Source organism: Coregonus clupeaformis, chromosome 37, assembly GCF_020615455.1.
Source record: "Coregonus clupeaformis isolate EN_2021a chromosome 37, ASM2061545v1, whole genome shotgun sequence".
In the NCBI taxonomy this organism is placed as follows: domain Eukaryota; kingdom Metazoa; phylum Chordata; class Actinopteri; order Salmoniformes; family Salmonidae; genus Coregonus; species Coregonus clupeaformis.
In genome coordinates, this window is record NC_059228.1 from 9,998,237 (window position 1) to 10,014,381 (window position 16,145).

General features: G+C 44.4%; 1 protein-coding gene across 2 annotated transcripts in view; it reads left to right on the forward strand.

Moving 5' to 3' along the window:
- Positions 1-16,145, forward strand: part of ttc7a (tetratricopeptide repeat domain 7A) — a 42,474-nt gene that overhangs the window by 11,238 nt on the left and 15,091 nt on the right. For both annotated transcript variants that reach the window (XM_041866496.2, XM_045211528.1), the window contains exons 10-18: positions 2,275-2,358; positions 3,198-3,302; positions 4,725-4,842; positions 5,220-5,277; positions 5,597-5,669; positions 5,985-6,145; positions 11,058-11,174; positions 11,746-11,852; positions 13,818-13,952. In XM_041866496.2, the coding sequence (XP_041722430.2) occupies positions 2,275-2,358; positions 3,198-3,302; positions 4,725-4,842; positions 5,220-5,277; positions 5,597-5,669; positions 5,985-6,145; positions 11,058-11,174; positions 11,746-11,852; positions 13,818-13,952 (958 nt within the window). The remainder of the gene's footprint in view (positions 1-2,274; positions 2,359-3,197; positions 3,303-4,724; positions 4,843-5,219; positions 5,278-5,596; positions 5,670-5,984; positions 6,146-11,057; positions 11,175-11,745; positions 11,853-13,817; positions 13,953-16,145) is intronic.

Sequence of the window (16,145 nt, forward strand, 5' to 3'; positions counted from 1 at the left end):
TTTATTTTTATTTATTTCACCTTTTATTTAACCAGGTAAGCCAGTTGAGAACAAGTTCTCATTTACAACTGCGACCTGGCCAAGATAAAGCAAAGCAGTGCGATAAAAACAACAACACAGAGTTACATATGGGGTAAAACAAAACATAAAGTCAAAAATACCACAGAAAATATATATACAGTGTGTGCAAATGTAGCAAGTTATGGAGGTAAGGCAATAAATAGGCCATAGTGCAAAATAATTACAATTAGTATTACCACTGGAATGATAGATGTGCAAGAGATGATGTGCAAATAGAGATACTGGGGTGCAAATTAGCAAAATAAATAACAATATGGGGATGAGGTAGTTGGGTGGGCTGTGTACAGGTGCAGTGATCGGTAAGGTGCTCTGACAACTGATGCTTAAAGTTAGTGAGGGAGATAAGAGTCTCCAGCTTCAGAGATTTTTGCAGTTTGTTCCAGTCATTGGCAGCAGAGAACTGGAAGGAATGGCGGCCAAAGGAGGTGTTGGCTTTGGGGATGACCAGTGAGATATACCTGCTGGAGCGCATACTACGGGTGGGTGTTGCTATGGTGACCAATGAGCTAAGATAAGGCGGAGATTTGCCTAGCAGTGATTTATAGATGGCCTGGAGCCAGTGGGTTTGGCGACGAATATGTAGTGAGGACCAGCCAACAAGAGTGTACAGGTCACAGTGGTGGGTAGTATATGGGGCTTTGGTGACAAAACGGATGGCACTGTGATAGACTACATCCAATTTGCTGAGTAGAGTGTTGGAGGCTATTTTGTAAATGACATCGCCGAAGTCAAGGATCGGTAGGATAGTCAGTTTTACGAGGGCATGTTTGGCAGCATGAGTGAAGGAGGCTTTATTGCGAAATAGGAAGCCGATTCTAGATTTAACTTTGGATTGGAGATGCTTAATGTGAGTCTGGAAGGAGAGTTTACAGTCTAACCAGACACCTAGGTGTTTGTAGTTGTCCACATGCTCTAGGTCAGACCGGTCGAGAGTAGTGATTCTAGTCGGGTGGGCGGGTGCCAGCAGCGTTCGATTGAAGAGCATGCATTTAGTTTTACTAGTGTTGAAGAGCAGTTGGAGGCTACGGAAGGAGTGTTGTATGGCATTGAAGCTCGTTTGGAGGTTTGTTAACACAGTGTCCAATGAAGGGCCAGATGTATACAAAAGGGTGTCGTCTGCGTAGAGGTGGATCTGAGAGTCACCAGCAGCAAGAGCGACATCATTGATATACACGGAGAAAAGAGTTGGCCCAAGAATTGAACCCTGTGGCACCCCCATAGAGACTGCCATAGGTCCAGACAACAGGCCCTCCGATTTGACACATTGAACTCTATCTGAGAAGTAGTTGGTGAACCAGGCGAGGCAGTCATTTGAGAAACCAAGGCTATTTAGTCTGCCAATAAGAATGCGGTGGTTGACAGAGTCGAAAGCCTTGGCCAGGTCGATGAAGACGGCTGCACAGTACTGTCTATTATCTATCGCGGTTATAATATCGTTTAGGACCTTGAGCGTGGCTGAGGTGCACCCATGACCAGCTCGGAAACCGGATTGCATAGCGGAGAAGGTACGGTGAGATTCGAAATGGTCGGTGATCTGTTTGTTAACTTGGTTTTCAAAAACTTTCGAAAGGCAGGGCAGGATGGATATAGGTCTGTAACAGTTTTCAGTGTCAAATTGGAGAGTTTGGAATCTGATTGATTGATTGCTTCTGTGGACAGGTGTCTTTTATACAGGTAACAAACTGAGATTAGGAGCACTCCCTTTAAGAGTGTGCTCCTAATCTCAGCTCGTTACCTGTATAAAAGACACCTGGGAGCCAGAAATCTTTCTGATTGAGAGGGGGTCAAATACTTATTTCCCTCATTAAAATGCAATTCAATTCATAACATTTTTTACATGCGTTTTTCTGGATTTTGTTGTTGTTATTCTGTCTCTCACTGTTCAAATAAACCAATCATTAAAATTATAGACTGATAATTTCTTTGTCAGTGGGCAAATGTACAAAATCAGCAGGGGATCAAATACTTTTTTCCCTCACTGTATGTACGAAAAATATATACAAAAAACGGGCTATTTTCACGGACACACAACAAAGAACACGACCGCACTGCTACGCCATCTTGGATCCAAGATTTCAACATTCATCATTCAACAACGTGTGTTGATATGTCTGCTCTGCAAGCTAAAATGCATCTGTGTGTGTGCGTGCGTGTGTGTGTCTGTGTGCATGCACGTATGTATGTGTTCTCCAGTGTCTGGAGCGGGCCATGAAGTTCTCGTTTAATGAGTTCCACCTCTGGCACCAGTTGGGCTTGTCACTCATGGCATGTGGGAAGGTGAGCTCATCATCATATATTTTCACACATTCCCCATCATGCACACACACACACACACACTCTCTATCCTACTGTAATCTGGCACCACTACCTGCTTGCAAGCATATAGCCGGGGCGGCAGGTAGCTTAGTGGTTAAGAGCGTTGTGCCAGTAACCGAAAGGTCGCTGGTTCTAATCCCCGCGCCAACTAGGTGAAAAATCTGTCGATGTGCCCTTGAGCAAGGCACTTAACCCTAATTGCTCATGTAAGTCGCTCTGGATAAGAGCGTCTGCTAAATGACGTAAATATAAAATATAGGCTCACTCATCTTCTAAATGTTGCTGTGAGGTTGTGTGTGCATTGGAATGACTGAGTGAGCGCTTATTGGGTGATAATGAGAGATGCGTAGTGTGACACAGATCTGGAATCCTCCGAGTGAAACAGGATAATTGATCTTCTCCTTTGCCTGGCTGCATGTAGGATGAGGTGACACTGCAGATCAATGGAGAACTCTGGAAATAGGCTGCTCACTATAAGGATGGGGGGCCGCCTCAGTGTCGTCAGATCCGCTTCTATTTAGAGCCAGCCGTGTGTGTGTGATAGAGAGTGTTTGTAGTGCATTGATGAATGAGCTATATGAGTCCGTATCTGTGTTACTCTATATGGATAGTAAATGTGTGTGTGATCTATACTCCTGTTCTATCACTAGACTAGTTTGTGTCTGTCACTACAGTATGAGACTGTGTGTGTGTGTGTGTGTGTGTGTGTGTGTAAGCATGAATATGTGAGTGTCTGTGGGTGTGTGACGTCTTTTCTCGATGTGTCAGTGACCGTGTGTGTGTGTCTGTGTGTTTTACAGGGTGTGGGCGCGGTGTCTGTGCTCAAGGAGTGTGCCAGGATGAGGCCCGAGGACCCCTCACTGCCCATGTTGGCCGCCAAAGTCTGCATCGGCCAGCTGCACTGGGTGAATGACACACACACTCTTTCTATTTCACGATACATTTACACTACATACCATGTATACCATCCATACGGGAAGTCGGTCACCATCCAGAATAGCTGCACCCATTATTACACAACAACACTCCACACTAACAACGCCCTCCCACCCCACCACTGTGGTAGCCAGCCCAGTACTGCCTGTCCTGTTGATCCAGGAGGGGGGTAGTGTAGGATTAGGAGACACATGATGGCATGGCACATCTGTCAGTGCAACAGAGGAGCTAGAGATCAGGGGTGTCTAGAGAGACTAAGGGGCTTATAGCCTTAATCACAATAAGACACTATGGGACCATAGAGAAACGAATGACAATACATCTGGACCCAATAACCGACCATGGAACCACACATTTGCGCTGTAAAATCTGGGAGTCTGGGACTATGGGACTAGAGTGATTCCAGGAACTTTGACTCCTAGTTGGTAGGAGTGGAGTGAGCAATATATACATACATGCAGTGGGGTCCGGAATTATTGATACCCTTGATAAAGATGAGCAAAAATGACTGTATAAAATAAATAATCAAAATACTGAGCTACATTGTATGCTCAAAAAAATTGGGAAATGTTATGCTTTTATAATGATATAATTATTATTTTGTTTAACAGGTATTATTATTATTTTTCCACAAAAAGGTAGAGTTCAAAATTATTGACACCCCTATTTTAAGTACCTTTCAATAGCTCACCCTGCGAGGATAATGGCACTGAACCTTTTTCTAAAATGTTTTAGAAACTACCCCCTCCTGTATCAACAACAGGACAGCTCTAATTTATTCTCTAAGATTCATGGATGGAACATAATAATATTGTATGAAACTTTGTTGATAGCATCCGTATTCTGAGAAAGAGAGGGATAGAGAGAGAGGAGGAGGAGGATGAGGAAGGGGAGAGATAGAAAGAGAGAGTGAAGGGCTTATGGTACAGGAGTAAGAGAGGAGAGGGGGGGTCGTCTAAGCAGCTGTCCTGCTGTTCTGATGGCACCATTTCAAAGACCTGTCACCGACCCCTCCCCGTAGCTTACACTGAGTAACACACTTTTAGCTCAGCCCAGCTCAGCTACACTGACTGCAGTCTGGCGCTGTTTGAGGGGGGACTCTATAGTGCGCTGTTCTTCACCTGAATCTACAGTCCTCCTCACACTAACCACACACTGCCTTTTCCCACAATGTCATTCTGCCTACGATACAGCCCTTCAGATACAAACTCTCTATACTATTCAAATACAAAAGCTCACTAAACAAGACAAACGGAACAAACTGAACATGCCTTTAAACACTTGAGCTCACAGTTGAGCTCACAAGGTTACATATGAAGTACTTCAGCAGACTATACACTGTACTTCTAGGGACCCATACCACATCTGACTGTTATCTCTGTGTGTGATAGCTGGAGGAGGCAGAGGCCCTGTCTCAGAGTGTGGTGTCCATGGGAGAGGAGGCTGCAGAGTTTTTGCCGCGTGCGTACCTGACTGTGGGGCTTTGCTGCAGTCTGCAGGCCTCTGACGGTAAGAGACACCACTATGAGCTGCTATAGAGGCAGGATTCGTTTCTTGTAACAAACAGTGTCCCTTCTCCAGATACAGTGAGAAACCGGCACTTATAGAACCCACTACACTCACTTGTCCTGATAAAATCCATAGTTTTCCTTCCTAATTTCCCTTCCCCATCACTTATGCAGTATCTAATTCAGAGGTGAATTGTGTATGGATGAATATGAGGTGTTACTCACAAAGGGTGACGTGAAAAGAATTAATGGTGCAAAAGACCGTAGAACTGTGCGAAAGATACCGTAAACCTCATTATATTCTACCATGAAAATGTCGCCCAAAATGTATTGTTTTCCACAAATTGATATGTCCCTCTGTACCTAATCTCTCTCTAGCCACTCTGAAAGCTGAGCGGGATGGGTTCAACAGACGAGCACTGCAAAATGTGCAAAAGTATGTACCAACTGCCAACCTCTCTCTGTCAGTCTAGGCGGCAGGTGGCTTAGTGGGTAAGAGCGTTGTGCCAGTAACCGAAAGGTCGCTGGTTCTAATCCCCGAGCCGACTAGGTGAAAAATCTGTCGATGTGCCCTTAAGCAAGGCACTTAACCCTAATTGCTCCTGTAAGTCGCTCTGGATAAGAGCGTCTGCTAAATGACTAAAATGTAAAATGTAGGTTGGTCTTAACCTGTGTGTTTGTTTCTATAGTTAGCATGCACTACAGTTTGTGTGTTATTCTGCATTGTCAGTGAGTGTGACTTCTCTCTTCTGCAGAGCCTATGCACTGGACCCCAATGATGCTAAGATCGCCCTCTACCTGTCGCTCCAGCTGGCTCTTGTACGGCAGGTCAGTCAGCACACGCACACACGCACCATTACGGCTCCTCTTAGTCATGGGCGGCTCACAATTGGGAATGGCCGGCAGGGATGTAGCTCAGTTGATAGAGCATGGCGTTTGCAACGCCAGGGTTGTGGGTTCGATTCCCACGGGGGGGCAGTATAAAAATAAATAAAAAATATTCACTAACTGTAAGTCGCTCTGGATAAGAGCGTCTGCTAAATGACTAAAATGTAAATGTTAGTGGTTCTCCATCTTGGATCTTATGCCTCTCTAGTCCTTGGGTTTATTCTCTTCACTGTAGGTGTGTGTGTGTGTGTTCAGGTAGCAGCTGCCATGGATCCCCTGCAGGTGGCTCTGTCTTTACATGGGGATGACCTGCACTCCCTCCACCTGCTGACCCTGCTGCTCAGCGCCCAGAAACACCACCAACACGCCCTCGAAACCCTCACACTAGCCCTCAGTCAACACCCCGAGAGCTTCAAGTAGGACCCCACTCTCTCCTGTATTATGTGTCTGTGTCTGTATGTGGATGTGGGTATGGGTGTGTGAGTGAGACTAGCTCCGGTGTGTGTCACCCATCATGGGTGCTCTGGAGGCCCAGCCCCAGAGCTTTCTGTGGGGATAGGGTGTCTCCCTCCTCACCACGGACACACACACTGAAGGCTTTATTTAGACGTGGGCATCTGCACTGCGCTGCGGAGACTACCCTCACCCACCCTTACCCTTTTCACGCTGCCGCACTGACCCTGACTTTACCATGTAGGTTGGTGTTGCAGTACACCCTCTCCGTTTGAGAAGCAGAAAACATTATGCAGTGATGAACATACACAGACACACTGCATTATGCTCATAAGTTGCCATGCAATTGACCCGTGCCTCAGTGTTGCCTTGCTATTAGAAGAATATGGATATTTGATATCCACATGCCATTTATATTATGTTGCAGTGCCACCTCACCCGAGCCTCTGCAATAATGATCTAATACGTGTTCTTCATAGCACAACCATTTGGGGTCAGTGTTGGTCTCTATGGTCTCAAGAAGAGGCAGAGAGGGGCACAGCGAAAATAGATAAGTGATACATGAGTGGGATATAGAGACAGGGAACTAAAGAGAGAAGTGGAGTCAGAGAAGGACAGAGAGAATCAAACATGGTTGCATTTATACCGTATTTGTGGCTGTATACTGTATAACTAAAGCGTATATTGTAGCTATCTCTCTCCCTCATATACATATGCACACATACACACACACACACACACACACACCTTCTCCATAGAGACACTTGACCACATTGACCCATTTAAGAGCTCTTTGCCAGGCTCAGCCAATCACAGCACTCCCTGCGCCAGGAATGCCCATCACCCCGGTAACCATGAGGTCATATCGGCGGAGGGAGCAGTCAACATCAGTTGTTGTTCCACTCAGTTGTTATGGAGAAAGAAAGAATGGGTATTTTCAGCCCAGGCAGGCACACATACAGTGTGTTCGGAAAGTATTCAGACCCCATGACTTTTTCCACATTTTGTTACGTTACAGCCTTATTCTAAAATTGATTAAATTGTTGTTTTTCCTCATCAATCTACACTCAATATCTCGTAATGACAAAGCAAATGTGTTATTTTTTGGGGTGCAAATTTATCAAATATAAATAAAATGAAATATAACATTTACACAAGTATTCAGACCCTTTACTCAGTACTTTGTTGAAGCACCTTTGGCAGCGATTACAGTCTCAAGTCTTCTTAGGTATGACGCTACAAGCTTGGCACACCTGTATTTGAGTTTCTCCCATTCTTCTCTGCAGATCCTCTCAAGCTCTGTCAGGTTGGATGGGGAGCGTCTCTGCACAGCTATTTTCAGGTCTCTCCAGAGATGTTGGATCGGGTTCTAGTCCGGACTCTGGCTGGGCCACTCAAGGACATTCAGAGTCTTGTCCCGAAGCCACTCCTGCGTTGTCTTGGCTGTGTGCTTAGGGTTGTTGTCCTGTTGGAAGGTGAACCTTCGCCCCAGTATGAGGTCCTGAGCGCTCTGGAGCAGGTTTTCATCAAGGATCTCTCTGTACTTTGCTCTGTTAATCTTTCCCTCGATCCTGACTAGTCTCACAGTCCCTGCCGCTGAAAAACATCCCCACAGCATGATGCTGCTACCACCATGCTTCACCGTAGGGATGGTTCTCCCATCTCCACAGAGGAACTCTGGAGCTCTGTCGGAGTGACCATCGGGTTCTTGGTGACCTCCCTGACCAAGGCCCTTCTCCCCTGATTACTCAGTTTGGCCGGGCGGCCAGCTCTAGGAAGAGTCTTGGTGGTTCTAAACTTCTTCCATTTAAGAATGATGGAGGCCACTGTGTTCTTGGGACCTTCAATGCTGCAGAACTATTTTGGTACCCTTCCCCAGATCTGTGCCTCGACACAATCCTGTCTCAGAGCTCTACGGACAATTCCTTCGACCTCATGGCTTGGTTTTTGCTCTGACATGCACTGTCAACTGTGGGACCTAATATAGACAGGTGTGTGCCTTTCCAAATCATGTAAAATCAATTGAATTTACCACAGGTGGACTCCAATCAAGTTGTAGAAACATCTCAAGGATGATCAATGGAAACAGGATGCACCTGAGCTCAATTTAGAGTCTCATAGCAAAGGGTCTGAATACTTTTGCAAAACATTTTAAAAACCTGTTTTCGCTTAACAAAATGTCAAAAAAGTGAAGGGGTCTGAATACTTTCCGAATGCACTGTATGTGTGTAGAATTTATGCGGAAGATGATTTGGTTTGAATAGGTTGTGTGAGGGTTTGTGCACACGTGTGCATGCAAGGTGACGCTAGTCATAGGATCTCTACACCACTGCAGCACAGACACTGAATCCTTGTGGTTTATTTCTCACTTTCCGTCTTTCTTTTTCTCCTAATAGACAGCATTTACACTAAGATACATGTACATTAAAAAAATATGCGCGTATACACTTATTACTATACTGTAAACATGCAGATCTCGATTCATTTCTCTCGTCTCGTACTCCATGTCTGTAGGTAGCGTTTAAACACAAACGTCTATTCAAGCCACATGGTGCTACAGTAAATATCTTAATAGCAGACAGCAATTGGGTGAACAGTTGAAATGTGTAGACATATTTCTTATATTTGAGATGGTTCATTGAGCTTTTACCTTAAAATGCAGTAATAACCTGTTGCATTCTTTAATGGTGGGAAACATTACTGTCTTTTTAGCTCTCTTTCCCCAGTATGTTTTTAATCTTTCTGTCTATATTAGAAATTTTTATCAGCTAGTAAACAGGCGTGCATTTCCAATCAAAATGGAATTCATCTCGCACAGTAAGAGAGCTGAGGAGGCTGTGGAAAGGGAGAGTAGGGAGAGAGAGAGAGAGAGAGAGAGAGAGTAGTCTCACAGTTTGTTCTAAAGATAATGATTAATCCCAGCCTTTGATTCTGCATTCATCTTCAGCAGGATGTTACAGTGTGTGTGTGTGTGTGTGTGTGTGTGTGTGTGTGTGTGTGTAGAGTGCTTGCACACACACACACACCCAGGAGGAAGCCCACTAACACACGGCATATCACTCCTCTACTAAACGCTGCTCGGCACGGGGGCTAATAGGAAACCCTCAGCCCCAACTGGCCCCGCTGACAGGCGTATCCTTAACATCACGTCCCTCAGCAGCAGTTGTCATCCTCATGTCAGATGATCCAGTAGTCATCTCTCCTCCCTCCCTCCATCCCCCCATTCCTTCATCCATCCCCCCAGCCCATCCGCCCACCCGTGAGCCAGTAACAAGCCACATTTCACCGGTAGTTTTTCCCCTGACGAAGGCCGTCTCGCTGCGCTATTGATCGCTAGTGGTGTCTGGCAGCCAGAGATGAGGAGAGGGAGGAATAATTGGAAGAGGTTTCAGTTGGGGGAGCAGGCAGGCAGGCAGATAGCCAGAGAGGGAGACAGGGAGACAGGCAGGCAGTTAGGCAAGCAGAAAGACAGCAAGCAGAGGCAGACAGGTGTCTCTCTCTCTCACACAGGTGAATGAGGACTCTGACTCTCTCTCTGTCCCTCTCTCTTTCTTTTCCCATGACATACTCAACCTCTCTCCCTCTATCACACACAGAGCAGATGACTAGCCCCCACTGTACGTGTGTGTAACCATCTGTATTTGTCCAGTCTATTTGTCTATTGGTGGACATTGGCCATTGAAACAAGTCTTCCTCCTCACCCATCTGTTGGGAAACAGAGGACCAAAGCTCTATAAATATACATTGATAAACATGATTATCCTATATGATAGTATTATCAAGTCCTGGTTGATGTGTCAACAGTATGTGCTGACCTAGCAAGCACAGCAATGTTGTGTCAACATGTTGTGGGGTGGTTGTGTGTGTTTGCTGATGTGTTGAGCGCAGGGGTTCGAACCGGTTCAGGAATTAGAACTGAAAACCAGAAAATAACTGTTCCGGAACAGAACTGTTATTTTAAAAGCAAGCGAACTGGTTAATGACGTTATTTTACATTCGGGGCATTTTTTTTCAGTCCCACAAAAAAACGCAACAAGCCGTTTATGCAAAGCCCTCACTCTGTCACTCAGAAACGTATTCCAGTGTCTGACTGCCAGCTGGAAATCTTTGCCAGTGTGTGTGTGTGTGTAGGCAACCTGCCCCTCATCCTTCCAAAGCTTAGGCTAGCCTACTGACGTTACAAGCGTGATTCAGAAATTAGGGAGAGATTTTTAATTAGAGAAGAATGCATGGATACATTTTTTCGATGCTAGTTACAGATACTATAGTTATCACGTTTCACATTGGATTTATTAATTACAAAAAGGTAAGACTATTTTTTATTCTGGTGCTGCTCTGCACACACAAGCTTGTTAGCTAGCTTGCTAGCTCTGGTCCAACGTTAAGCCAAATCTCTGAAGTTCAGAGACATTCAAAGTTCCTCCATAGAAGCCGGTCCTCCGTAGATATAATTCTGTGGGCCTAATTCAGATAATGCATGTCATAACAAGATGCCCAGCGTTTCAAGCCAAGCTTTGTCTGTCCATCGCGCATGTAAACAACTATTGCTTGCTCGCTCCATAGCAAGCTGCTCTATCCGCACTGATTGGTGAAGTAATTGAATGTTGAGCTAAATGTAAAAAATGTATTTATGTATTTAAGTTTAAAAAGGAACAGAAAGGAACGATATAAACCAGTAGTTTTTTTTTTGATTCAGAACTTTATTTTGCTGGTCGGAACAGTGGAACGAAACGAAAAAAATGATAGTTCTGTTCAGAACAAAACGATTGGAAAATAATGTTGGTTCCAACCCCTGGTTGAGTGTATGGTACAGCACACGAATGTGTGTATCAATGTGTTAAGTGCTAATTTGTTAATGTGCTCCTTGTCACTCAGCCTGCTGTTCACTAAGGTGAAGCTGGAGGAGGCTCTGTATGGGCCGGGGGTAGCACTCCAGACCTGCGAAGACATGCTGCATCTATGGCAGAGGCGCTATGACTTCACACGCACCAGGTATGTGAATGATTCTGCCTGCCAGTCTGTCTCTCTATTTGTGTAGATATTGTGTTTGTTACATGTGGGTGCGTCCATTCCATGCTGGCATGTGTGTGGGTGTCTGTGTCTTGTGTGTATAATAGGGACGATACCAGTATCGTAATGCTCGTTAGTATCGTGGCAAGGAAACAAACCCGAAGCGGATTTCACTTCATTAGGAAAACAGCCCTAATGTCGGAATCAAACATCATTATGTTGTCATCCAGAGTCACATTTATTTATTTTCCAAGCTACAGCACGCAATATTTTACACACAGCAGGTTTTTAAAGGACAACAGAGTTCGGTGTGCTTTGTGTTTTAAATTTTTGGCATGGAAAAAATATTGTGATACTGGTATTGTCCCAGCCCTAGTGTATAATGTGATTGTGTGGGTGTGTGTTTGTACATGCATGCATGAGTGACTGTGTGTGCATGTGAGTGTGTGTCTACTGCACTATGGGTGCATGTCAGTATAATGGCTGCCGCTGTGTGTTCAGTGGGAGCTTTATAAGATGCTGTGTATTGATTAGCTGTCATGTGGTGTTGCAGTGAGGGGGATGACAGCAGCAGTATCCACCCACCAGAGCCACTTCCACTCAGCCGCAAACCCAGCGGCCTCCACCTCAACCTGCCAGACTTCCAGGACACTGAGACTGGTGTGTATACTGGACACAGCCTCTTGGGAGTGTATTGATGTTTATTTAACGTTGTCTCTTTGAAATAAGAATAAAGCTATTTTGCAAGAGAGACCAGTATTTGTATCTTTACAAAATATGATCTGCTGTTTGTAAATTAGGGTTTTTCGTGTATGTGTACTGATTGAGAATGAGAACTGTTCCCGGACCTGATTGAGTGTGTATGAGGATACATACACTACCAGTCAAAAGTTTGGACACACCTACTCATTAAAGGGTTTTTCTTAATTTTTTACTATTTTCTACATTGTAGAATAATAGTGAAGACATCAAAACTATGAAATAACACATATGGAATCATATAGTAACCAAATAAGTGTTAAACAAATCAAAATATATTTGAGATTCTTCGAATAGCCACCCTTTGCCTTTATGACAGCTTTGCACACTCTTGGCATTCTCTCAACCAGCTTCATGAGGTAGTCACCTAGAATGCATTTCAATTAACAGGTGTGCCTTCTTAAAAGTTAATTTGTGGAATTTCTTTCCTTCTTAATGTGTTTGAGCCAATCAGTTGTGTTGTGACAAGGTAGGGGGGGGTATAGAGAAGATAGCCCTATTTGTTAAAAGACGAGGTCCATATTATGGCAAGAACAGCTCAAATAAGCAAAGAGAAACGACAGTCCATCATTACTTTAAGACATGAAGGTCAGGCAACACTGAACATTTCAAGAACTTTGGAAGTTTCTTCAAGTGCAGTCGCAAAAAACATCAAGTGCTATGATGAAACTGGCTCTCATAAGGACCGCCACAGGAATGGAAGACCCAGAGTTACCTCTGCTGCAGAGGATATGTTCATTAGAGTTACCAGCCTCAGAAATTGCAACCCAAATAAATGCTTCACAGAGTTCAAGTCACAGACACATCTCAACATCAACTGTTCAGAGGGGACTGTGTGAATCAGGCCTTCATGGTCGAATTGCTGCAAAGAAACCCCTACTAAAGGACACCAATAATAAGAAGAGACCTGCTTGGGCCAAGAAACACGAGCAATGGACATTAGACCGGTGGAAATGTGTCCTTTGGTCTGGAGTCCAAATTGGAGATGTTTGGTTCCAACCGCCGTGTCTTTGTGAGACGCGGTGTTGGTGAACGGATGATCTCCGCATGTGTATTTCCCACCGTAAAGCATGGAGGAGGAGGTGTTATGGTGTGGGGGTGCTTTGCTGGTGAAACTGTCTGTGATTTATTTAAAATTCATGGCACACTTAACCAGCATGGCTACCACAGCATTCTGCAGCAATACGCCATCCCATCTGGTTTGGGCTTAGTGGGACTATCATTTGTTTTTCAACAGGACAATGACCCAACACACCTCCAGGCTGTGTAAGGGCTATTTTACCAAGAAGGAGAGTGCTGCATCAGATGACCTGACCTCCACAATCCCCCGACCTCAACCCAATTGAGATGGTTTGGGATGAGTCGGACGGCAGAGTGAAGGAAAAGCAGCCAACAAGTGCTCAGCATATGTGGGAACTCCTTCAAGACTGTTGGAAAAGCATTCCAGGTGAAGCTGGTTGAGAGAATGCCAAGAGTGTGCAAAGCTGTCATAAAGGTTGGCTATTTGAAGAAGCTCAAATATAAAATATGTTTTGATTTTTTTAACACTTTTTTTTAAAATTACTACATGATTCCATATGTGTTATTTCATAGTTTTGATGTCTTCACTGCTCTACAATGTAGAAGATAGTAAAAAATAAAGAAAAACCCTTGAATGAGTAGGCGTGTCAACTTTTGACTGGTACTATATATCATATCACATCATCATTCATATTTTCTGTATGTGTGCTGAGTCTCCACTTTTCCTGGATCAGGCTCTGTGTGGATGTGTACTGACTGAGTATAAATTCTTCCTGGATCAGGTTTATTGTGTATGGTAGTGTATAATGTTGTACGTGTGCTGACTATCAACTCTCGCTGGGTCAGGTTCTCAGAGTGGTCCGTCCCTCGCTGCGTCTCGTCTGGAGCAGGCCATGTCACAGGTGTCAGCCATCAGCTCCGCCCACAAACAGGGTCCCGCCTACATCTGGACCACCCTGGAGCGCATCTGGCTGCAAGCAGGTACAGGAGGGAGGGAGACTACACTACTATCTAGTCTACTACACTCTAGTGTACACTGGAGTCAGCTAGGACAAGTGTGTGCTTCTTACCCACTGAAATTAGCTACAGGAGGGAGTGTAGACTCTACCACTGGAGTGTACATTCTAGTGCTGGAGGTACTAGTGGACACTCCATTGGAGTTGTATCTAGAGGAGGGAGGGAGAGTGCACTCCACTGGAGTTAGCTAGAGGGCAGGGGTGTGTATCCTACCCTATAATTGTGAACTGAGCACAGAGAAAGGCCACCATTATAACAATGGATGAGTTAGGGTTGAGTCCACTGTGTTGGATTTTAAGCAATGGTTATTTTCATCAGCTGGCCTTTCGTCATCTGGCATTTCTATCTGACCCTTGAGACTGAACCTTTAAAAAAATTCACTGCAAAACCCACTGAACTCACATCAGGTACACCTATACTGTATCCAGTGGTGGTTGGTGCCATTCAAGATTAGGGAGAACATTACATTTTTTATGAGCATGGCCTTATTTCTATTACAGCATATTGGATGACTGTCATTCATATTCCATTCACCCAGCGCAATGTAAAATCGATAGGTTTAGGATACTACATGATACTTGAATTTGCCCTATACCCATCATGAGGTTGCTACAACCTAGCCTACAAATTAAAGTTTATAACGTAGGTGCACAGGTCGAGAGACTAATTGGAGTAATCTGCGGTGTGTAATCATTAGTCCAAACAGTTATTGGACAATTTCAGGTAGGTTCCTCCCCGTTGTGTTCCGTTTGCTTCTGTTTAAGAACGTTTTGCAACAGAATCGGCAGAATGAATACACCCCTGATCACCCGCACACACAGTTCACTGTCATAGCAGCCACATACAGCATCATCACTGCTCATTGTATAATTCCTTCTTGCATCTACGCACTCTCCTCCTCTGACCTTTTCCCTTCACTTGTGGACTTCAGTGCACAACAAAATCAGGTTCAACAAACTCTCCAAGCCAAACCTTCATACCATAACCGCTAACCGCTACATTGTTGTTACCATATTAACATTATAGTCAACAAACTACGTAGAACGAACGCGTTAGTAAACCCAAAATCCAATCCATGTGTACAATCACGCAGTACAGACAGCAAGCAGTTTAGCAGTTACACCGGCGGGCCCCGGTAGCAATAAACGAATAAAACAGAAAGCTTACCTTGACTTGGAAGAGTAGCAGTGTTGGATAGCCTTAGCCAGCTCGCTAACATAAATAGCATTCCTCTATGTTTGAGTCAGGTTGTTGAGTAGGCTAAATTAGCTGCATTAGCTAAGTAAGTGAAAGGTAAACGAAGAAGAAAAAAATACAACAAATATAGCTGTTGCTGCTTCTCCTTAATTTTTGAAGAAATTAATTTGTCTTTCTTCCTCCGAGTCAACTACTCACCACACTTTATGCACTGCAGTGCTAGCTAGCTGTAGCTTTTGCTTTCAGGACTAGATTCATTATCTGATCATTTGATTTGTTGGACAAGATGTTAGTTCATACTGCAAGAGCTCTGATAGGTTGGAGGACATCCTCCGGAAGTCGTCATAACTGTGTAAGTATATGAAAGGGGGTGAGAACCATGGTGCGACCCTAGAGGGTGCTGTTGAGGTTACTGTAGACCATCATTGCAAAATAGTGTTTTAATCAGTTATTTGGTGACGTGACTATATTTAGGATAGTTTTATCTAAAAAGGGTCCTTGCCTTCCTCCTATGAGGAGCCTCCACTTACTGTAACTTCCTGCCTAAAATCTCACATCCTGATTGGTCAAATAGTCAGGCAGCACAAACACACACACAGCACTGCTCCTCTCCTCAGGGCAGGACACAGGAAACAATCAGCATGACCTGGCTCCATATACACACACACACGCACAGGCACACACACAAACGGGCACGCATGTATGCGCGCGCACACACACACAGCCACTATGAATGGTTTATTCATATTATTGCTGTTCTTCATTTTGGTGAGAGTCCAGTTGAGAAATATGAAAAATCGTTTATATAACAGGGGATCATGCTTCGAATACCTATTCTTTCCCCAAATGAAAATAGGGATCCGAAATAGCCTTTTTTATCTTTCTGACTAATGTTATATGAGTGTAATAGCGTGCACACAAAGCTCCCATCTAGCTCCCATCTGTGCCCACTTCGGAAAA